The sequence below is a fragment of the Pollachius pollachius genome (genome assembly GCF_949987615.1).
Source record: "Pollachius pollachius genome assembly, chromosome: 9".
NCBI classification, from domain to species: domain Eukaryota; kingdom Metazoa; phylum Chordata; class Actinopteri; order Gadiformes; family Gadidae; genus Pollachius; species Pollachius pollachius.
In genome coordinates this window covers 18,120,450-18,143,007 of record NC_136942.1, presented here as the reverse complement: position 1 = coordinate 18,143,007, position 22,558 = coordinate 18,120,450, and the positions used below count along the sequence as shown (strand labels likewise).

Genomic DNA, 22,558 nt, shown 5'->3' with positions numbered 1-22,558 from the left:
TGCTCCAACCCTGTCAAAAGACGCGTCAAGAGCCAGAATGAAAGGCTGGTCGAACATTGGGTGAGCTAAGGTCACACTCTGTAGCAGATCTGACTTCAGGACTTCAAAGGCCTGCTGACAGGCAGGTGTCCAGTCAGTAGGTGTGAGTTTTGTGACGCTCGGTCTACACTAACACATACTCAACTCCCCTGAAAAGATTTAGATACTAAGGGAGGAAATTAGCTGCTTCTATCCTCTAGTCCCCCAGAGGGGCCTCTCTCTCAAACATTAGACATCACACCAATGTAGTACTGCTCATACGAAAGGATAAAATTGAACTGTGGAGAGTAATTAACAGTTATTTGGGCCCGCATGCTGTTTAGAGGGTGTAGAGTAGGAAGAGTAGTGGCGGGGCTACTCGGACACACATTGAGACGCATAGAGTCATATGTCAACCTGGATGGAAATGTCGGAATGCCATCAAGTCTAAACCAGGGCGGCCTCCTTAGCAAAAATAATTGTTATCACACAGGATTGCACCAGTTCCCCTGGTAACATGGAGATAACCATTCAAAATCAAAATGTGGGCATATTTCTTGTTAACAGTGCTGACCAGATCGCCATCAGTATTTAAAAAAAAAAAGTATGACACATTATACAAATTCCCATAACACAAAACAACAATAATTATGAAGTGTCATAAACAATATTTGTAAAATAAATGTTGTGTCTGTGTCCGAAAAGTAGTGGGAGGAAGCCGAAGCTTATGTATTCCCACCCCTTATTCAACTGCTCATAATTATCTGAATTTATCCGTTTTAAACAACTATTGACATAATGTGCATCAAATTATTTGTATTTATACAATACTCTGATAGAAGAAAACAAACCCCCAAAATCACCTGTCCCAATACAATCAGAGTAGCTTTAGTAGAATTATGTTTGTGCTAAGCTTTACTTCCTGTTATAAACGATTCCACAAATTCACCCCACAGATAGTCATACACATACTTTTAAGAGTTGTTCTGAAATTGTATTTTTTTTAATTAAGTTTCCCTCTCAAATTGTACCCACCCTGTTTAAGATCACACATTATTTCTATACTTATTTTATCAATTATCAACCGGACTTGAGTCTTTATTTTATGATTTCAAAATAACATAATCTTTGTTTATCTTAAATTAAGAGACAATTTGTTGACATCGAACCAATTTTTTTTATTTTTTCAGTTCTGCTGTGATGACCTCCAAAAGCTGCTTCAAATTATTACTGGAACAAAAAATATTTGTATCATCCGCAAATAGAATCAATTTCTGTATATTTGATACTCTGCATATGTCATTAATGTATAAAATGAGGAGTTTCAGACCTAACACAGACCCTTGAGGTACTCCACAATTCATGTTTAAATATTTTGATTCATGATCACCTATTCCAACAAATTTTTGCCTGTTTCTTAAGTAGCTTCTCACCCAGTCCAATCCAACCCCTCTGATGCCATACCGTTCTAGTTTAGTAAGTAAAATGTTGTGATTTATTGTATCAAATGCTTTTTTTAGTGCTATGAATATTCCCACTGCCAGTTTTTTCACTACCAGTATTGTCTATGCCATAGTGATTTCTTCGATTAGTTCCATTAATGCAATTGATGTTGACCTCTCTGTCCGGAATCCATATTGATTGTCGACCAAAAGCTTATTTTTTTCAATGTGCTGTATGCAGCGCTTAACTATTGTTCTTCTTAAGTTCTATTCTTTCTTTCTTTCTTCTTCATTATTCTCTAAAAACTATGGGACCTATCTCCTTCCTCAATTTTTCACCTAGAGACTCCATTCCAAATTTAAAATATTCAGATTTCCTTGGAATCGCGCGCTTCTTTTCAGAATTGTAAAATATTTTATACTTTTTAATTGGGCTGTACGGTATGGGGAGGACCTTTGCTCATCGCGTGATCTTAATACAACGGCAAGTGGGCGCAGTGTGAGGCTCCTACCACTAGGGGATGCCTCCGCACCGCGGCCCAAAATAAATAAATAAATAAATAAATAAATAAATAATAATAATAATAATTGAACAGCGGTCCACGCGGCCCAAAAGTCTGACCGGCCAACCGGGAATTGTCGGTCCTCCGGTCCTCCCGATTAGCCACTCCAGGCCTGCCTACACCCCTACTTTTTAAGATATTCTACTTTTAAAATGCTACTTTTTACAATGGCAGTCAATTCTCTGGCACTTACTACTTCCGACTTTGTTACTTGGTCAAATCAAATCAACACATTTCTATCTTCAATAATCTGGAAACAGAATTTCGAATATCTTTATACTTTTATCAAAATCACAGTTTAAGTTCCATGTGGGCTTGTTTTCAGTTGTTCTTATTGATTTACGCAGAGGTTAGATCATGGACCGGTTAAAGGGTTAGATCGCGAGGAGCAGATTTTCTCGCTAAATTGGACTACTTTTTACGACGTTCAGGTAGCAATGCCAGATTGGGGGATTTATCCCGCCAAATTTGACAACTTTTAATAACGTTAGGCTGGAAAAAAATAGCATTAGGCGAGTACATACAATTTCTGCTGGTTTTAATAACATTTTGCCAATATTGTTACAACATATTACATTTTGTTTCACCTATTACGTAATGAAGCAAGCTTAATAATTCCTCCCTACGTTATGAAGCAAGCATAATCATTTTCTACCTATAAGCCGTTTCCACACATTTTTGCCGCATTTGTATATCAGGAGATTCTACCCTGAGGATTATTTACATTAATGCTTTATATGCAGACATCCATGTCGTTTAGACATCAGTAGAATCAACGGGGGGTTTAGGGGGGTGGGCTTGCAAGGGGCGGGATATGACGTAGGATTTAAGTTCGCAAGAGGCGGGATAACTGTGGCTGCTGTCACTGTAGTTTGTTGGACCGTTGACAAAATGGGGGCAGAATGGGCAGAACTCATCGCTGTGTTGCTAAAATGATGCATCCTATATTCTGTTGCGTCCACAAAATCCGAAGCATCGATCGATGAAAGATTGGAGCATGAGTTAGAGACAAATAGAAGAAACGACGAAGAAGAAAGGCGTCGCGAACGACTGCGTTACCGGAAAAAGAGAGCATGTTTTTTTGCTTCATTTCACATATAACTAACAACAATTGGACAAATGTAGTTGATTTCTGTGTTTAACTGAGAAAACAGGGAGTGGAAGGACGGGACCCTATAATGTTCGGCTGACTGTTATTATTACTGACTTGTCAGTAATAATAATAAAAAAAAACATTTTATATACACGTGCAGCTGTGAACTCATTTATTGTAATTGATTGTATGATATGTACTTTTAAAAGACCTATATTTTAGCGTTTACCATAAATGACTTAAAAGCATTGCCAACATTTAAATATGTTTTAACCATTCAGCGGGCAAAAGAAAACAGGCTGATTATCATTTAGGGGGCCAATCAATGACATGCAGAAGCGTCATCAACACGCCCACTGAAGTGGTGTGAGAAATACAGACTTTCTACTCCTCATTCACATATAAAGTAATTTACATTTCCTACAGAGAAAATACTACCTCAGGGGTAGTATTATTTAGGAAATTTTCGGGGTACAAATGTCAGGATATGTTGTTCACACATACGGCCCATCAGGAGAATATCAGGACTTAAACGTGTGTCTAAAAGCAGCTAGTATGTGAGCATTTAATTACATTATAAAATGAGTCAATTTATGGGTAACATGAGTAATTGTTCAATGAAAAGTGTCTTTTACTGTTATTCAGGGCTGAAAAGTGCATTGACATTTTAAAATGCATGGCAACTACTATTGGTAAATTGAAAATAATAATCATCATTGAGATTAAATATCTCTTCAAGTTTCCTTGCCAAGACAGGCAGCAGAAGCCTACAGTCACACATGGCATACACACAAAACATATAACCGCAAGCGGCAGAACAATGGCCGGATGTCATGGTCAGCTTGTTCATAATTGTCTAATCGGGATTTGAACACTCAACCTAAGGGTCACCAGTACAGGGCATTATCCTATTGAGCCACTGACATTCCTGAACTACATCAATCCTCATTCACATCGTGAAAATGTCTATTGATGTCACACAACATCAAGAAAACTCCAAGCACACATTTCACAAGAGAATTAAGGGCTTTCTTAAAAGAGTATAGGTCTGAAAATTTGCACTGTTAATGGTATCCACCTAATGATAGCCGTATGGTAGTTACACAATAACAAAATGGTCCTTTAGGCAAAATGGAACTGTGGACGTTTGGCTTTCCTATGAAATTGTGGGAAAAGTGAACATTTTTAGAGCAGAAGACCAGAGTGAAAAAGATGCATCTGATTTTAGAGACAAATATGATGAAAGAATTTTGAGTCCAGGTCAATCTGGTGAGGAGAAATAAGCCTAATTCATGATTATTTTACAATAGCGCCACCTTTGGGTGCAGTACCAAATGTGGGTTTATGGGTAGTGGGGGTTATTGGTAACCATGCCTGAAAATGACAAGAGTTTTCGGCTTATGGTAAAGGCTGCAGTATGACTTTTATAGAATTTGAGGGGAAAAAAAACGTTTTCGTTTCACATTTTAACATTTCTTTACGTGTTAAACTATGTGTCTTTATTAAAACATATTTTCAACCTAATTTTGCACTACAGCACTCACCGCATTTTCTGCAGGAACTGCATTTTCTAGTTTTAACTGCTCTTACGCTCTTGATTACATTGCTACTTTATTCCGGTCACCAATTCATACATTGCATGGTATTGCTGTGCGTGCAATACAATGTAAAGTTGTGTTTGTTTTCGGGCTGGTTTGCTAAAGAGGCTAATGTAGCTAACAATAAACAACGACTAGCCAATTTGGTGACACAATCACAAAGACGAAGAGGAACGCTATAAATGCTCCGAGACAACTCGGAAGGCTGGCGTCCGAGGATTCAGGAACACACCGATAGTCCCATGTTTTCCCCCAGCCCCTGCGTAGCAGCACTGGAGCCGCACAAACAGCAGCGTGCGACGACGACACCAGGGAGCGCTAGTCCGCCGAGGAGAGCGAGCCAGGCCCTAACACCAGTAACACCATTACCAGTAGCACCATTACTAAACACCAACACCATCATTGATACTTCATTAACAAGTGTTCATTAATGGTTGTACATGTACCCTTATAGTAAATTGTAGGCCAACCCCTTATTTAATAAAAAGAAAATATTTATTTTTGTTAATCATTATTTTTGTTTACCTATTTTATAAGGCACAATGTAATTAAAGTTATGTTACGTCAAATGTCCTATGAAATGTAGAATTTATTCCTATACTGGAATCAATCGTTCGATTTAGATGGCAATGTATATTTACACTTATTATGGCTATGGCTTTTCTACCAAATGACTCAAATAGTCCTATTGCCCTAAAATCGTACCTACAGCACCTTTTAAGGGTTAGTCCAGATAAAGAGAAAAGGAGTGATTGCATCTGTGTAGTACAAATTAGAAGTGATGTAAATGAAACGACAGGGCAATACATGGCTGGTCAGGTTCAACTAGTTGGGCTGACAGCGATCTCACACCAGGAGACTGGGAACCTCGGCATAGCAGTCTAGACAGCTTAAAGCCCCTTGCCTGTGACAGCTTATGTATCTATCCTATTTGTACAAAAATATATATATATTAAAATAACTAAACAAAACTTTTGTTCAAATGTATGTATGCTCACACAACCAGGTTAAAGGTTAAATGTTCCACAACAAAGCCTTCTATCATAGGGTCGTAATACTTTGACACATGTTGTACTGTCCTCCCCTCTCCTGTGGCCACTTAGTCAGGTAATCAATCATCACACACACATATTGATTTGTGTGTGGACAGCCTTATAATTAGTTTCATTACAATTAGCTGGGGTGTTTGTTAGATGTCTGTATTCTTGATCATCATTTGCACTTGATCATAACTACTCTTCATAATATTTGAAGACCATTAACATTTTACGTTCACAATGATGTGGGAAATCCATTTATTGGAGTGGACTTCCCTTCTGCTCGAGGTAGGTCTTGGGCCACTGCATCAAAGGAAAACTAGAAATCAACAAAATTATATGAGAAACCTTTCAAAGCACAATTGGGATAATGCTTTACAGCAGACATTATTGTTGACACAATATGGTGGTATTTCAAGCATTAAAACCCATTTGCTGATGTCTGCCCACATTCCCGGCCAGTAGTTTTTGGCTTCTCTTGTCCTTCAGATCCCAAAATGTGCCAGGATGCTACGTGCAGGTCTGCAAATACTGGCCTCCTCTATATAGCAGAGAGCTTAAGTTTTTAAATGGGCCTCTGAGTTTAATTACATTTGTAGCAAATGGTTTGAACTTTTCACCAGGATCAAATCTACACAATATCTTGAATTACACTTTACCCTAAATAACCTTTATAAATTGTTCATGACTTCAAATTAATACTTTTAAACAGATGACTAAAACAGTCCTGACAAATACTCATCTAGATATTTAAAATATTTTTAGCAGTATACACAAAACAACCAATGTGATGTTCGATAAAATGCTTAAAATTTTATTTACAGAGTAAAACAAAAATAGGACATGCTTGTGTTACAAACTGTTATAAAAGTCGGTCTAGTTTAAATATAGCCCTCAAATAATTTGCCAGAGTTCGTGAGAATTACAAAATTCCATGATGTCCTGGAAGTTTCCTCCAGATAATTTGACGAGAGCCAGCCACCACCTATGAATGAATGAGCATGGAGATGGTGTTCTCATATTGCCATCAGGACTATGTTGTCACATTTAGTCGAAAAAAACATTTCTGCTGCAAGGTACAGTCAAATCCTCACTACAGACATGGCCCACAAGGGGGAGCCGTTTCCCAAATCCAATGGGCCAACATAATACTCACGCTATTGTTAATTAAAATGCAGACCCCGGACAGCCAAAGCTCATGGATCGCCGGCCTGTGTTTCTACCTATCAGCCTCTTCCCCGCTTTCAGTAGAGACCCACTGTTGGTCGGTCCCTGCAGGCCTGCAGGAAGCATCTGCTGTGGGGACAGCGCTGCTGAGCGGGCTTCCTGGAGCTCCCTGCAGAAGAGCACATGGACTTAACGATGTGAGGTAGTCCCTCGTCTATTTGTTATTGCAAATAAGAAAAGGCAACATTATTTAACCAAACCAACACATTTTACTTTTAGTATTCAATGATGAATGCATGCAAGGAGTTACGATTACTATGATTGTTCAGAGAATCTTATTGCACCGTCCATGCCTTAGGGTGAAGTGTGCAGTATCAAGCAGCATCTAGCAGCAGCATCTAGCAACCCCCCCTGCCTTTAGAACGAAAAAGGAGAAGCTGTGGTGGCCTGTATTGCCTGCATTGTGTAAGGGGCCATCATGTTATTCCAACCAAGTCATCGTCTAGTCATCGAGAAGCCAAGTGCTAAGGGTTCCTTGATAAAGCTATACATTGTATTTGGTAAATGTTCTTGTTTTAATTGGATCACACACTAAATAAAAACAGACTTATGAATATTATATTCAATTATTGCCAAGTTTGTGTGACTAGATTTTACTAAATGCTAGACACTGTGCCTTCCACTGCTTGATTTTAGGATACAGATGTGTTTGCACCATATCATCCGTTCCTACTTTTCAAGCATGGCTGTCCTGAACTTCTCCACATTGAGCTCTATACGGAGCTTAGTGGCCAGTCTCCCTGTCTGCTCCTTTTTCAGAACGACGTGCTTGCACAGCGCTCGAGCGGACAGACGTTTGGTTGGCTCAGGATCCAGCAACAACTGACAAACAGAAACATATACACATCATTAGGACACCATTTTGTCTTTCCCCATATAGGTAGTTTGGTTCCTGCACATTCCTTTTTGAATAACTACTGGAAGTGAGGAAACTAAAGAAGAGCAAAAATTATGATGTTGGACACGCGAGGGAGTACCTGCAGAAGGCTTCTGAAGGGAGTAGAGAGCTCCATGGGCAGGCTTGGTAACTGACCCTTCCTTAGGCTGTGCCATTCATCTCCATTTTGGGGCAGAGGTGGAGCACCAGCAGCCAGCAGCACAGTGAGGCACAGGGCAAAGATATCTGCCTTAGTGAGATTGCTATAATCCTAGAGAAAAAAGAGCATGCAGAGGTCATGTTTGAGGCACTGTAGGCCATGCCAAAGATACCTTTGTAGTGGCGAGTTTACATAAGGATGTGTACCGATGTTAAAACAACAAGTTTACCTCCTGTAAAATCTCACTGGCAAGAAAGCGGCTGTCTCCCTCCTCAACTTCTGTACTGGTGAATTTGGTCACATGACCCAAGTCCCCTGCACAAAATGTCATGCAGTGGGTGACATTGACATGGCATTGAGGTAGAAAAAGATTAAAAGAACGAATTACATGGACAATAATACATTTATACCGATTTTATAGATGACGCCTGCTGAAGAGCTTCCATCTTCTTCATCAGTGTCCCCTTCATACTCTGGACTTTTGCCGTTCTGCTGGCATATGAATATGTTGCCTATAAAAAATATAAATAAAACCACACAAATTGTCATCTTTTGTATTATTCACACAAGTCCATAATATTCTACAATCAAATGCATGGAAGTGTCAACGCCAAAGTTTAATTAGAAACTAAAGCCATCGGCCATTGACTTAGTGGCAAGTGAATGATTTTACCTAAGGAGGTAGAACACAAAAGAAAATCTAAATATGTGAGTCATTTAATAAGTAAAGAGAATACACCTCACACATTGGCTTTCAAACATCATGTGTATAGTTTTAGTAGCATGTATGTAATGCAAGAGCCAAACATAGAAAAGTAGCCATTAAAACCGTAATTACTTGGCTTGATGTCCAGGTGGGCGAGGCCTGAGCTGTGGATGTACTTCAGACCCAAGGACACCTGCAGGAGAAGGTCCTTGAGCTCCTCCTCTGAGAACATCTCCCCCTGGGCCCCCTTCTTCATGATGGAGTCGTATAAGCTTCCCCCTGGGATAGCAAATCAATCCAGGAACACAAGACGCTGAACAAGACAAACACGCTTTTTGGTTTCATTTTGTGATTCCTGCCCAATGAAATGCCAGCTCACCGTCACAATATTCATTCTGAATAATCATGTGGTCATCCTCGGCCCATGCTGAATAGTAGCGAACTACGTGAGGATGATGGCCAAGAACGGCGTGTGCGTAAACTTCCTTTAGAGCCAACTGTCTGAGGAAGATAGGAAGGCAGATATGAAGAGCAACAAATTAAAGCCCAGGAGCTCTAGTCTAGATAATAAACTCAACTCAATTAAGGCAATGTCAAGTAAGAAAGGCTGTGTTTTATACAAGGGCTGATGATGACTCACTCATTTGCTGATCCTGCGAGCGGTCTGCGGAGACGTTTGATGGCGTAACAGCAGCCATCGAGTCTCTTCACACACTTGAAGACGGCTCCGAATTCCCCCATTCCTATGTGTTCCAGCTCCAAGAACTCACTCTGGTACCGCGACAGCATGAAGGCCTGGACAGCCTGCCTCTGTCCACCAGATGGAGAGACTTAAGATTATGACAACAAAAAAGAACATGAAAAAAGGAGAGACGTGGAGACTGGTTCAGCACAGCTCAAATAGATGACCCATGTGGACATCAAATATATATTTGGAAAAAACATGACATTTTGACTCATGCAGTGGGTGGACGTCCGACAGCTGTGTTCTTAAACGGTCCCCTGAATCTTTCGGAAGAAAGCCAGGAAGTGTGGAGGCAGCAAATGACAAAGTATGATGAAAACAAAACGGGTCCATGCGATCAGAATAGAAATTCAATTTGACAAAGTGATAAATAGATTTACCTTTGGCGGGAGGAAGGCTTCATCATCCTCCTCCTCAGACGATTCAAGGGTGTGTTTCAATCTGAGAAGAGTTTGGCCTTTAGTCACACAGGAGGCAGAGCCTACACAAAACCTGTTGGTGGTCTGTTTGCAATCCTATTAAATCCCATTTAAAACCATGAGTAAGACTGGCCATGGACACATAAAATAGCACAATTATGATATGTAGGCCAGCAGCAGACATTTCTTAACGTGTGTTTGTTGTCCTAAACCTGGTCATAACATCGGTCATACCAATTGGTACACAAGCAGTAACTGAAGACTGACTTTGATTAAGATAGGGCCCTTGAGACAAAGTCTCTTGTTGTGACAAGTCTGCCATCGTGCACATTGACTACTTCTCCCTGACAGATTAAGATCGCACAAAGGGCAATGCTCATAATGTAAGGAACCATTGTGCAAGGTGATGCGATTCAATTTCACCTCTGAGCATACTCATGTTCATAATCATCGTCGTCACTTCTAAAATTCTTCCTCTTGTGTGGCTCACTGCCTCTGGTAAGGGTGCTGGGGGTGTAGGGGTTCACGTTGACATCAGGAGTGGGGCTGTTCCCAAGGCTTGAGTCTGCAAACTTAAGGGACGATCGCAGAACTCTTTGACTAACTCTTAACTTGGAGATGGAGTGAGGATCAGACGACTTCGATAGAAGACTCTGTTGAGGAAACAAAAAATGTTTGTTTTTTTCACCCAGAGCCTGCATGCAGGCCAAACCATTTGGCTAGATCGTACAAACTGGTTTCAATTTCACCTTCGGTGTACTTGGAGAGTCAAAGAGCCTTAGATTTTTCAAGGCCGTGTAAGGGATAGGGCTGAAGGATTGTGCGATACTTCTACTGCGTCGGCGATTCACCCTGGGGGTCCTGCACGCAGAGCCTGAACTCTGGTTGGAGGAGTTCCTAGAGAGGCAGTAGTCAAAAACTTCATCACTGCTGCTTCCATCGTCTCCGGAGCTACAGAACTCTATCCGCTGGGTGATCCCATCCAACACCATCGTCATCTTCGGGGCCTGTTCAAAGTACTTACAATAAGTAACAACACAATTAGTCGCGCAAAAGGCTTGACAATATGGTCCCCGTGGAACCATACTGTCAATCGAATAGAAGCGTCTCTCCGAATTTAAAATGTCAGACGTATTCAAAGAAACGTAAAAAGACAATAATACTCACAAACAACCACCACGCTTGAAATTCGCGCTGGGTATGTTAATAGCCTTCTGAACAATTAATCACGCCACACCTTTAACAGTTCCAGCCATCCGATTGGCCAAATATAAATAGTTCATACGTCGACGTGACAAATGCGGAAAGCGTATGCTTTTGACGCGTTTAATCGTCCATGCCTGTCAGGTGAAACCTTGTAATATTGCCTTGTTTTGTTTTGTATTTCAGATTTCACATAATTACAACGTATAAGTTTCGGACCAGTTCTGTATATAATAATACAATATCCTTACCGATGTCTGTATTGCGTTAATTGACCTGATGCACTTTACAATGAATGGCGAATGGTTAATTGAGGCCAATGCAAAGAAGTACACAGAAGAATTGGGCCTTCATTAATTATGAAGTAGCCCACGTGAGCGGAAGTGTGTGACCTCATCAAAACACTGACTCTGGCAGGGGGAGGCAGCCCTTCCTTCTGTGGATGTGACACGCTTACAAATACCAGAATCAGAGCAGCGGGGAATCATGGTATTGCCGTAACTGTTTTCTCGGAGCGGGTCTTCATTTTACTTGTCTCAGCTGAGTTCGTGTCGTTCCCTTTTGGACTCCTCGACAGCACCATGGTCGAGCAGTCGGATCGGGCTCGGCTGCTTGACTGGGAGGAGATCCCACCACCCGTACCAAGCCAGGCGGTTCCTTCGTCCCCCGTGAAGAAAAATGCAACGGAGAAAACTTCCCCGCCAGACGGTCGCACACAGGGTGGCAGTGCGCCTCGCACAGGGTGGGGCACCGCTAGCACAAGGGGTCCAAATGTAACAGCTGTGGTCTCCAGCGGGGATGGCAGGCCACCCCGGCTCCGAGTGGATCACTCTGTCCCCGGGTGGGATATAGCAAAGTCCCTTGGTGCTGATCATATCAGCCTCTCGATGAAGGAGCAGTGGGAGGAAAAGGATCAAATCGTGGCTGTATTCGTCGTTACCTTCGACACCAGATCAGGTAAAAGTGGTATGGCTGGTAGGCCTACTTGTTAAATCCTACAACAAAGTTGAATGAGTCATGTTCAATTGAACAGGATGACGTCGCATGTAGTGTGTAACACACATTCTGACATGTGAGGTAATGTAGTTGTCACTTGTTAGATTTACTTTCATTATTTCTCACTTCTCTTTTTTGTCCTTGAATTCGAATTATACAGGAAGTAAGTCAGGAATGGACAAAGTGAATAACGTCTGACATTGCTTCTATTGCATTGTGCTTCTGAATGACAGGCAACATGGTAGAATGGTCCTTGCCTCAGGATATGGATCTTGACGGAGTGGAATTCAAATCGATTGCCAGTGGCTCTCACCGGATCACCAGTGACTTCATGTACGCATCCTATCCCAAACCCTTAAGCTTATCAATGCTTATTATTATGATTAGTATATACTACTACTCATTAACAGTAGTATACTTCTACTCATTTAATACACATTAATAAGGAGTATTATTATCAACAGGTCTCTGGAGTCTGGATCAGTATCAGAGTTTGTGTAATACACATTAACAGTACAATGCGTTCATACATTTCTTATCGTGAATGTTGATCTACTCCTGGTAGATATTTCCGTAAAGGTTGTTACTTCGGACTGGCCTGCTTTGCCAACATACCTGTGGAGAGTGAGCTGGAGCGTGGTGCTCGGATGAAGTCTGTGGGTATTCTGTCTCCGTCCTACACCCTCCTGTACCGCTACATGCAATTCCTGGAGAACCAAGTAAGGTGAGTGTTTACCAAAGTGTCCGGCTGGCTGCGGTGAGTGTGTGTTTAATTCCGTCTTTGGTCTTCTGTGTTGATTGTCAGTCTGTTTGGTCTGTGGCCTGATCTCTGCATGCACTATGTTATGCACTTTCTTCCTGCCTCCCTTCATCCTTGATTGCTTGTTTGTGTTCTCTCATCTATAAAACATGCAACCTAAGTTCCTAAGCCTGCTATGGTCACAGGTCACACCATAGGAACAAGAAAGGGAACAAAAACAGTTTCTGCTCTTTCATTCTCTACACATTACCAATTAGTCTCTCATACCCCATGTGGAAGAAGGCTGTGTCCTTATTGTGGAGGCTGCTATTGTATTCTAGTTATGAAGAGTCTGGTCTTGTATATAAACATATTTGATATCATTTGTTCTTATGTGTTTGGGAAAGTGCGTCTCTTGAACATATTTGAAATTTGCATTGAAGACAAGCGGATGCCTCTTACATTTGATATTAGTTGTTACAATTCAGCGCAAGGCATTTAGGCTGTCGGGGCCCTTAGACAGACATCAAGGGGCCAGGGCAGAAATTGACACATGCAAAAGCCAACTAGCAATATATTCTCACGAAAGGCCAACACTCTTAAAGGAATACACCAGGGGAAGAGCAGAAAAAACACTTTAAAATACCATGGAATGCTGTGAGGGAATGAACCCACAGGACCTGCTGAACACTCTCTACACCAGCGTGTGTTGGACCTGCTGAAGGCTCTGTAGTCCAGCGTGTGTTGGACCTGCTGAAGGCTCTGTAGTCCAGCGTGTGTTGGACCTGCTGAAGGCTCTGTAGTCCAGCGTGTGTTGGACCTGCTGAAGGCTCTGTAGTCCAGCGTGTGTTGGACCTGCTGAAGGCTCTGTAGTCCAGCGTGTGTTGGACCTGCTGAAGGCTCTGTAGTCCAGCGTGTGTTGGACCTGCTGAAGGCTCTGTAGTCCAGCGTGTGTTGGACCTGCTGAAGGCTCTGTAGTCCAGCGTGTGTGCGACCTGCTGAAGGCTCTGTAGTCCAGCGTGTGTTGGACCTGCTGAAGGCTCTGTAGTCCAGCGTGTTGTGTTTTGTGTGAGTGAGTTGAGTAAGAACTGGCCCTGTAGAGAGCTAATTCATGATCATATTTAGTGGAAGTGTTTGACTGAGTATTGTTATAGCTTGTTTGAGACCTGCTGTGGGTCTCCAGGAGTGTGCGTGTGTGAGTCTCCAACACACTGCCCATATAAGTAGATGTTCTTGGGTCAGGCTTCGCATTCACCTGAGGAATACAAACAGGTATTATAGATTCTTTCCGCTACTCTGATCTTGAGAATTTGTGTCAAGAGTGGCTAGACTGCGTCAGGATTACACCGCTATTTCTTGTGGCATTGAGTAATGGATCGACTGATAAGCCTTTATAGAACGCCTGTTGCTACTCCTTGTTTATTTTAACCCTATACTCTCCAACCTTCAATTATAAATGGACGCATGACCCTGAACGTGCGTGAAGCGTGTGCTGGCTGGCTGTGTAACCCACCCAGCACGCTGTGTAAGCGTACCACGTTGTGAAGCAGCCGCTACGGTGTGTTGCAGACTCCAGCTGCGGTGTCCCGGCCAGTACTCCCCCCTGGAGGCCTTCTATGAGGACAAAAAGGCCATCCTTCCTCCGCTGGCCAACGGACAGGTCACTTCCTGCCCGACCTGGAGCGTGACCAATATCAGTCGCTGTATGCACCCGGAAATGAAGGTCAGAGCTGGCACACACTGATGCACGACCCGTAACCTGTTTCCCCATAAACTCTACGCTATTTATTCCATGTCATTGATCGTGGATCCTAAACAGCGGCGAAATTGTGTTACACCAAGTGTGGATGAAATAAAATAAAAAACAATATAATGAATATAAATGTGATTCATTTATTCTATTTATTTAGATTTTAACAATGTCAATTAAGGTTGTTTTGGTTAGCCTTTTCCAATTAATAAATGAATAATCAAGGGTATCCTTCATGCAGATCACCCATCCAGCGGGCTGCATGTCCCAGTTCATCCGCTTCTTCGGGGAGCAGATCATGGTCCTGTGGAAGTTTGCCCTGCTGAGAAAACGCATCCTCATCTTCTCCCCTCCCCCCGTGGGCGTGGTCTGCTACAGAGGTCAGAGGCACACTGAAAGCCTTTTAAGGTCCAAAACATATCATTGACTTTAGCATAGCCGGCTTTGGTTATTAAACATTGTTCTTTATCTACTCTTCAAACTCCTACACTTTCCACACACCAGCAGAATCCTTTTTTACACTCGCAGCCATGCCGTGCCGTGAGGTACTTGTTCCAATATGCTGGTCCTATTCCCTCAGTGTACTGCTGCTGCTGCCTGTCCAACGTCTCTCTGCTGGGGGTTGGGGCAGCGGTGCCTGAGCTCAGGCCCTTTTTCTACGTCAACATCGCTGACATCACGGCCCTGAGGACGGAGCTGTCCTACGTGGCTTGTGAGTTTCCGCATCTGTCGTAGTTTTAAGTTGTGTATGGTGTGGTAGGAACGACTTGACATTTACTGTGTGTGTGTGTGTGTGTGTGTGTGTGTGTGTGTGTGTCAGGCACCACAGAGAAGATCTTTGAAGAGAAGAAGGAGCTGTATGATGTCTACGTCGACAACCAGAACGTGAAGACCCACCGAAGCGACCTGCAACCGCTGCTCCGCTTGAACGCATCGGACAAAGAGAAGTACGCCAAGCTGAGTGAGCAGAGGTACGCCAAACAGAAGTTAACAGATGTCCAATAGAATATTGTGTAAAAACATGATTTCAATATTTGACATCTATTTAGAGCCGTTGATTTATTATTTACTGCATGGTTTGGATGGATTGAAGGCCATTTAAAGACACAAAATGAAGGCATCTTAATTATTTTATTATTTTATTACTTAATTAATGAATTGGAATTGGTCGTCCTATAAGCTATAGGTGTGTACAGGTGCCTGATGGTTGTGGTCTCTTTAGGCAAATGCTGCTGTACTCCCAAGAGGTGGAGGGGGACTGCTCATCCAACGAGGAGGATCTCTTCATATTGTGAGTGTTTTTAAAAGCCTGAAATAAGGTGGTTGTCATCCAACTCTTTTGAATGGTCTGCTTCACACAAGGGGCTCCCACCCCGATCTGAGTTTAATGCATTGGTATTCCTCTCGCTCTAGGTTCTTCATGGAGCTCAACGACCGAATCTTCCAGATCTTGGGGGAGGTGGCGGCGAGCTCGGAGCCCATCCTGACCGCCGAGCATGTGAGGGCCATGGGGCTGGACCCCCAGGGCGACCGCTCCTTTCTGGTGGAACTGCTGGAAGTGTACGGCATCGACGTCATGCTGGTCATAGACAACCCCTGCTGTCCCTGAGCCCTTCCTGATGGGCAGGGGCCAGGTCACCTGGATGGGGTGTGGGGGGCCCCTGTGTGTGTGTGTGTGCGTGTGTGTGTGTGTGTGGTTGTGGTTTTGGGTGGCCACTGGATATATAATGCCTTCAAGGCCCCAGAAGATCCTCGGCCACATAAGACACTGCCTCAACCCTGGAGTGGGCATCGCTTCCCATCTGCGGTCATTAGGTCCTTAGTTCTCTTTCTCTCTCTGTATTTACATTTGTTCGTTTTCTGAGCGTCCCAAGTCTGTTGTTAATACTGGGGGAGATCTAAAGGAGGGGGGGGGGGGGGGGGAGAACTCATCTGCTGGATACACAGTGGCGGATTGACACCTACCTGGTAAGCAGCCTTGTTTTGGTTGTCTTCGGCTCTGACGACCTGTCACGTCTTCAATCACCCGCCGTTACATTTCTTGTGTTTTCACGACAACGGCACCCACCTCACGCTGAGCTGTGTTCTGAACCCTGAGATGCAGCGTGCTAGCTCTAGCTAGCTCAGAGTGTTTGGATGAGGAGGAACATTCCAGTAGATTGGATGGTTTGCTTGTGTGCCTTGTCATCCTCCTTACGCATCGCTTCTAGTATCCACTAATCTCATTAGTCGTTAGTCTGAATAAAGAGTGCTGCCAGTGGTGATGATTTACAGCCATGGAGCTCTGTGTGCTTTAAATACTCGACACAAACACACTTTGTCGTAAGATGTTGTTTAACATCTTTTAATAGAAAATACATTTCTTTAACTTTTGGATGAAACATTCTGTTCTTGAGAAAGTAAAATGTTATTTTTGAAATTGCTCATTCCACTGGCCTTTAAAGAAGAAACGATAGGAATAGAATAATACAATAGTGTATTAAACGTACGATAGGCAATGCTTATTTATCATAAAGTAAATATGTTCTGCTCCACAAGATGACTGTTCTATATAAAGCAAAGTCACGAGCCTGAGATAATGTGTGCTCCGTGGCTGCGTGTTCAGTCAGGTGACGCCCAGTATCGGCTCTGCCCTAGAGGGTGCTCAAAGTTGTAGTGTAGATTTGTGTTTTCATTTGACTTTCTGTGATCAGTGATGTTCCTTTTTTTTTATTTTAAGTAAGAATGTGAATCATCAGCACTGTTATCATGAATGCTGCACCATCTCCAGTATTGGAGGGTTTTCTTATTGAACATGCCTTTATTCTCAAAGAGTTATAATAATTTATGTTGTGCTGTGTTTATGGCCCAGTATTTCACACAAATGAGAATCCTGGTCACCGTGTATTGATGGTCTGTGCCAACAAGTCGTCCTCAAGTGGAGTGGCTGTGTGTGTGTGTGTTTTATCTTCTGTGTGGTTGTCTTGCATGTGCTGAAGAAATACTGAATGCGGGGCTTTTTATTACAGTGACTCGTTCAGTGAGACTGTATTATAGTACCTGATACTGGATTATACTAAGAAGTTATGTATCGGTCCCTTTTTTTTAACAAACATTTTGTAGAATTGCTGTTGGGAATGTCTTGCTGATCAGTGTCAGTTACCCTGGCGACTCGTCTGTGTGACAACAATTCCTTTGTGTGCCTGGGGGAACCGGTGATGTCATGTGCAGGCAAGGGGAGCAGGGTGAGAATGGTCCATCAACTGGCCTGATGGGCCCTTGTTATTATTGGTCCTTCCTATATATCTCTGCTCTAGAAGGATGGGGGAAAAAATAACCACCCTTGATGACCTGAAGCCTCATTAAGGCTTCTGGTCAAGTCACTTATGAAAGAATTAAAAAGTACAACCTGGATTTCGGCATATATATCCTGTGCTAAAACGTCAAAAAAATAATTTCTTTTTTTTAAACGGCACTTAACCCATTTTTGTTGGGAGTGGTTAACGTGGGCCTTAAGAAAATGTAGGCGTTATAACTACTGTGAAATGATTGACTACTGCGTTCGTCAAATATTTGCTTTAAGATGAGTGTTCCTCACACCTACCCATCTGCCTCCAGTTGAACTGAATGTTTAATTTTAGGTGTATGCAACAGGGAAGGAAAGTACACAACACACAGCACTGTATAAAAGGTCTTCTTTGTTGAGTTGCTCAGAGATGTGTACCAGCATTAGTAAATAAGTATTTGACTGTTTGCCACACCACTGAATGTCAATACAAAGCAGATTTGTAACGCACAATTCTTGTCACCACACATCATTATACAGTTACGGTTCATTTCTTGATTGTATTCAAGAGAAATAAGCCGGACTCACATTAGCAACTTTAATAGTTTAACTAACATGAAACACTTTGAGACATTGGTATCGAACATGTAAGTCTCATCACTTTAACCACTTCATCTCATGCCAGGTCCACGGTCCTGCCATTGTAAAACAATAAACTCTTTCTTGGATAAAAGTGCTCTATGATGTTTCATACTGGGTGTATCATTTGTATAAAGCACCTTGCACATAGAAATTGTATGAGAACCTAAGAAGATTGCTGAATTTAATGATGGTTTGAGCCTTGCAAAATATGTAATGGCTGCAAAAACTTGGTCCTTTGATTTATACATAAGTATATCTTAAGTAATTAATTGAATTTAATAACTAAATGGTTTGAGCTAGATGTTCAACAGCTGCTCAGAGCAACCAAACAACATGTTATGCAGTATTCATGCAGAAGCTCAAAGACAGAAGATATTTATTTGCAGCCTTTTCTTGTTTTTCCAGCTTTAATCAGCTTCTCTGTGGTAGATTGCTACCTCATTGTGCCTGTGTGAGAAGCTGTTCCCTGCGCTCTGCATTGATGAAAAAACGCAGTTTCCGGGGCAACAGCCTCACCTCTACAGGCATGGCATCATACTCCTCATTGTCGATGTTGTAGAAGCCACCAACATCCTGTGGGGGAAAGTGTTGGGAAAGGAGCTGACATTAGAAAACGGATACAAACAAAACACGCAGTCTATTACACTTTTCTTACAGTAACCACGAATGCTCAAAGGGCTGTAGGAATCAGACCTCTGGCAGCTTCAGTTGACAAACACTAGCTTCTAGTGTTGTGGATTTCTCTGTGAATATCGTTGGATCCGATTCTTTTTTATTCCTATGGAAGGAGTAGACATGCACATTATACTAATGCTTCTCATCTTTCATACCATACATTTGTTTTTTACTGACTAGGGATGTGTCTTTGTTGTATGCTACTGACCCAGCAGCAATGAACTCTCCAACAGTGAAGTTTTCTGGTTCTGCACGGATCATCAAGGAGTCATAAAGGCGCTAAGGAAATAAAAAACAATGATGATAATGGAGAATGACCTTTCTAGGAATATGTAATACGGTGGACAGGTTGTTCAACTAAGAATGTAACATCGATATGCTGAATGATTTCTTTACTCACCCTCTCCAATGGGTTTTTATTGTGTGTATGAATAAGCAGCTCCAGTGTGGAAAACTGCCGATCTGTCCATTTCTCCGGCTCTTCCACTTTCGGAGTTTCTGAATGAAGGCAAACAAAGGAGGGGTTGTTGAAACAACATGCATATATTGGTTTGACCAGCTAATTATGTTTGATCAGCGGTTGTCATACGTGGATTGATCTAGGGGGAACTCAAAATAAACTGTTCTGTGGCTGACTGAACGGTATAAAAAATGAATATGCATCCCAGTGTAACGGCACTCCCCTTCTTCCTATTCATCACAGGATACTCACGCACTGAAGGATCTACGCGGCCAGCTCTTGCCATAGACAACAGAGACTTTTTGTATAAGAGTTGGTTAAAGGGTTCTCCCTATATATATATATGTTCTGCATATATGTACATACATGGGTGTTCACTTTTTGTTTATGCACCAACATTAGAAAACATTTATGTGAGCTTTCCGTGATGCTGGGGGACCTTGCAGCAGGAGCATGATCACAGCACGCACCACATCCATCCTGTTACCTTCCACTGGTGGGGACCAGTAGTTCTTTAGTCTGCGCATGATGCGCGATGGCAGGCTGGCCCTTGGGGGCCTTGTTGTGGGCAGTTCAGCGGGCCGAAGGGTGGGCTCCAGGTAGGACAGCGAGACCTCACGTACAAGGGGCCACTCCTGAGAAACACATTCAAGTCAACATTGCCAACATTCAAGTCGACATTCCTCTCGGTAATGCTGCATAATTGACTCTGTTTTTCTCTCTGATCGCTCCTGCTTGTATGTTGACCTCCATCTTGAAAATGAATAACGGTAGGGCTCACCCGTAGAGTACTCAGCCAATGTGCTGCTTTTGTCTTCAACGGTCCCATATACCAATACCTAGGAAAACACACAGACAACGTTGTTTTAAGTATAATCCTACCAAGTGGTTGAAGTGTTGTGTCTGTGTTAAACACTCTTACTTGCTGATAGTGGCAGCTGCATCCCTGAACGCACCCCACCGCAGTCCCATCAGGGCAAACACTGGCTGCTCTTTCTCCCCCTACAACAGACACATGGTCCAAACATAAAGGCAGGCATTGTTGATTATCCAGGACCATCATCTCATGGTTCACTGATAAAATACCAAAACATTTTTTTTTGCATGTTAAAGGTGATCATCAAGAAAATTCCTTCAATATAATTTTAAGTTCAAATTCAAACTTAATTGATCCGTTATTTTCTTTAACAAAATCCTCCCCCATTTTTTTTACCACCAAGAATATAATGAAATAGAAGAAAAATACAGTAAATAATAACATCCGCAGTAGTTATACTGCCGATGTTATTATGTGATGCTGTATGTAATATACAAATAAAATTAAATTAAAAATAGGTTAATCTCACCTTGATCTCCAGCACATCAAGCTGCACAGTCTCTCCTTTCAGGATGGAGAGTGTTGCTGATGTGATGTGTCTGAAAACGGTTCGTAGAAGAGGACGTTGTTGCTTACCAACCAGGACATATACAATTTAGAGAATGATTTTGCGGTCACTATCAGTAATGGACTCAATGACAATCTCCTCATTTACTTACTTAACCCGGTTGTCATTCAGAAGATGAAGACTTGGACTCAGCGAGTTGCTAGAGCCCAGTGGAATGAAGCCAATAGGAGTATTACACATGTGTGCCTATAAACAAAAAAGACACAATGGTAATAAGTATCAAATTTACGTTTTGATTCTTTTAAATCCAAGTCTGATTTGCATGTTAAAATATATAATTTACTACTATTATCAAACATGCAAGTAATGGCAGACTAGGAGCTACAGATCTGACTGGAGATCAGTTATGGGAAAGACTCAAGAGTGAACCCTAATTTCACATCTTGAACTGTAAGTGTGTGATGTTTCTCCACCGTTATTATATCAGACAGTCATACTTTCATGGTTCATGCAGTCAAGGTTATTCGTACTTGATCCGGTCTTCGTAGTAATCCGGTCACTACTTCTTGGAGCGTACCATCCCCGCCAGCCACTATCAACATATCCGTCTGCTCAATGAACTCCATCAGTTTCTTGGCTTGGCCTTCAAAGTCTGTCTGTAGGGTCACAACCATATTTCAGTTACTAAATGTGGTCATTAATACCACTGTTTGAAAAGGAAGACTCTTTTATTTATTTACCTTGACAATTGTAATCTCAACACCGGCCAGGTGTAAAATTGGAGCCGCATTCTTGTCAAATAATTTGATGGCTTTACTGTGGACAACAGAAGTGCGATTCAAAAAACAAAAACAGAATAAGACTCGAATGAAAGGGTGTTCTATATTAACCAAGATCATTTAAGATATGCATTATCTTACCCATTACTAGCTGCAGGGTTCAATATAACAGTTGCTTTCTTGAGCTGCTCTTGTGGTGATATCTGTTGACGTCCAAATTCCTAGCACGGGGATGGTAAATACTTTGAATAAGAAAATGTTGAACGAAATCCTTAACCCAATTATGAAACACAATCTGTTACAAATTAAAAAACGCCCTTCTTACCCTGGCTTCTAAGCAAGCTTCCCTTCGCAGAACGCTGTCACTAAAACACATTACGTATAACATAATTAGCACTGAAGACTGTGGATTAACGGTAGTAATATATAGTTAGCTAATAATCTATTACGATTCCGATTTGACGAACTGTATGACTTACCAATGTATTCCATAGAGCCAATGTCCACCATAAGACAAAACACACACAGCAAACGTGGACTTCTTCCAGTGATTCCGCAAAGTCTTAAACACTTTTACGACGCGAGCCATTTCATTTACAATGTAGGAAACTCAACATAAATGCGATAAATGTCACAGCGGTCATAGATTGAAGACTACACAAATCGCATGGGTATTTTGATGTAACACGAAACGTCACTCTGGTCGAAACAAGGAAGTAGATTAAGAGGTTCCGCTTGGATTACGAATTCGTTTACACAAATCAAAATCGTTTCTATAT

General features: G+C 42.0%; 3 protein-coding genes across 3 annotated transcripts; 1 reads left to right on the top strand and 2 right to left on the bottom strand.

Moving 5' to 3' along the window:
• Window positions 1-6,598: 6,598 nt before the first annotated feature.
• wee2 (WEE2 oocyte meiosis inhibiting kinase) lies at window positions 6,599-11,671 on the bottom strand (the record flags this gene model as incomplete). The annotated part of the gene is made up of 13 exons (XM_079744077.1): window positions 6,599-6,736; window positions 6,908-7,087; window positions 7,652-7,800; window positions 7,956-8,126; window positions 8,245-8,330; window positions 8,426-8,527; window positions 8,854-9,000; window positions 9,101-9,222; window positions 9,362-9,531; window positions 9,847-9,907; window positions 10,309-10,538; window positions 10,635-10,892; window positions 11,585-11,671. 12 exons carry the CDS (start codon window positions 11,669-11,671, stop codon window positions 6,919-6,921), a joined length of 1,752 nt encoding a protein of 583 aa, XP_079600203.1. The 3' UTR covers window positions 6,599-6,736; window positions 6,908-6,918.
• dennd11 (DENN domain containing 11) lies at window positions 11,670-16,474 on the top strand (the record flags this gene model as incomplete). Its single annotated transcript, XM_079744078.1, has 9 exons — window positions 11,670-12,045; window positions 12,318-12,417; window positions 12,650-12,808; window positions 14,393-14,546; window positions 14,815-14,953; window positions 15,154-15,285; window positions 15,394-15,544; window positions 15,796-15,864; window positions 15,987-16,474. The coding sequence occupies 9 exons, from the start codon at window positions 11,670-11,672 to the stop codon at window positions 16,180-16,182; spliced, it is 1,476 nt and encodes a 491-aa protein (XP_079600204.1). The 3' UTR covers window positions 16,183-16,474.
• A 35-nt stretch (window positions 16,475-16,509) lies between these two features.
• agk (acylglycerol kinase) lies at window positions 16,510-22,441 on the bottom strand. The gene is made up of 14 exons (XM_079744145.1): window positions 22,259-22,441; window positions 22,105-22,144; window positions 21,921-22,000; window positions 21,741-21,816; window positions 21,531-21,656; window positions 21,152-21,246; window positions 20,962-21,031; window positions 20,538-20,617; window positions 20,397-20,454; window positions 20,103-20,250; window positions 19,556-19,653; window positions 19,364-19,434; window positions 19,174-19,258; window positions 16,510-19,053 (listed from the first exon to the last, which is right to left on the bottom strand). The coding sequence occupies exons 1-14, from the start codon at window positions 22,366-22,368 to the stop codon at window positions 18,919-18,921; spliced, it is 1,272 nt and encodes a 423-aa protein (XP_079600271.1). The 5' UTR covers window positions 22,369-22,441; the 3' UTR covers window positions 16,510-18,918.
• Between the last annotated feature and the right edge of the window lie 117 nt (window positions 22,442-22,558).

Coding starts and splice junctions, on each gene's coding strand:
- agk (XM_079744145.1), bottom strand. CDS start 22,368: ATGGCTCGCGTCGTAAAAGTGTTTAAGACTTTGCGGAATCACTGGAAG. Junction 21,032..21,151: donor CTGAATGACAACCGGGTTAA/GTAAGTAAATGA, acceptor AACCGTTTTCAG/ACACATCACATCAGCAACAC. Junction 20,455..20,537: donor GCAGCTGCCACTATCAGCAA/GTAAGAGTGTTT, acceptor GTGTTTTCCTAG/GTATTGGTATATGGGACCGT.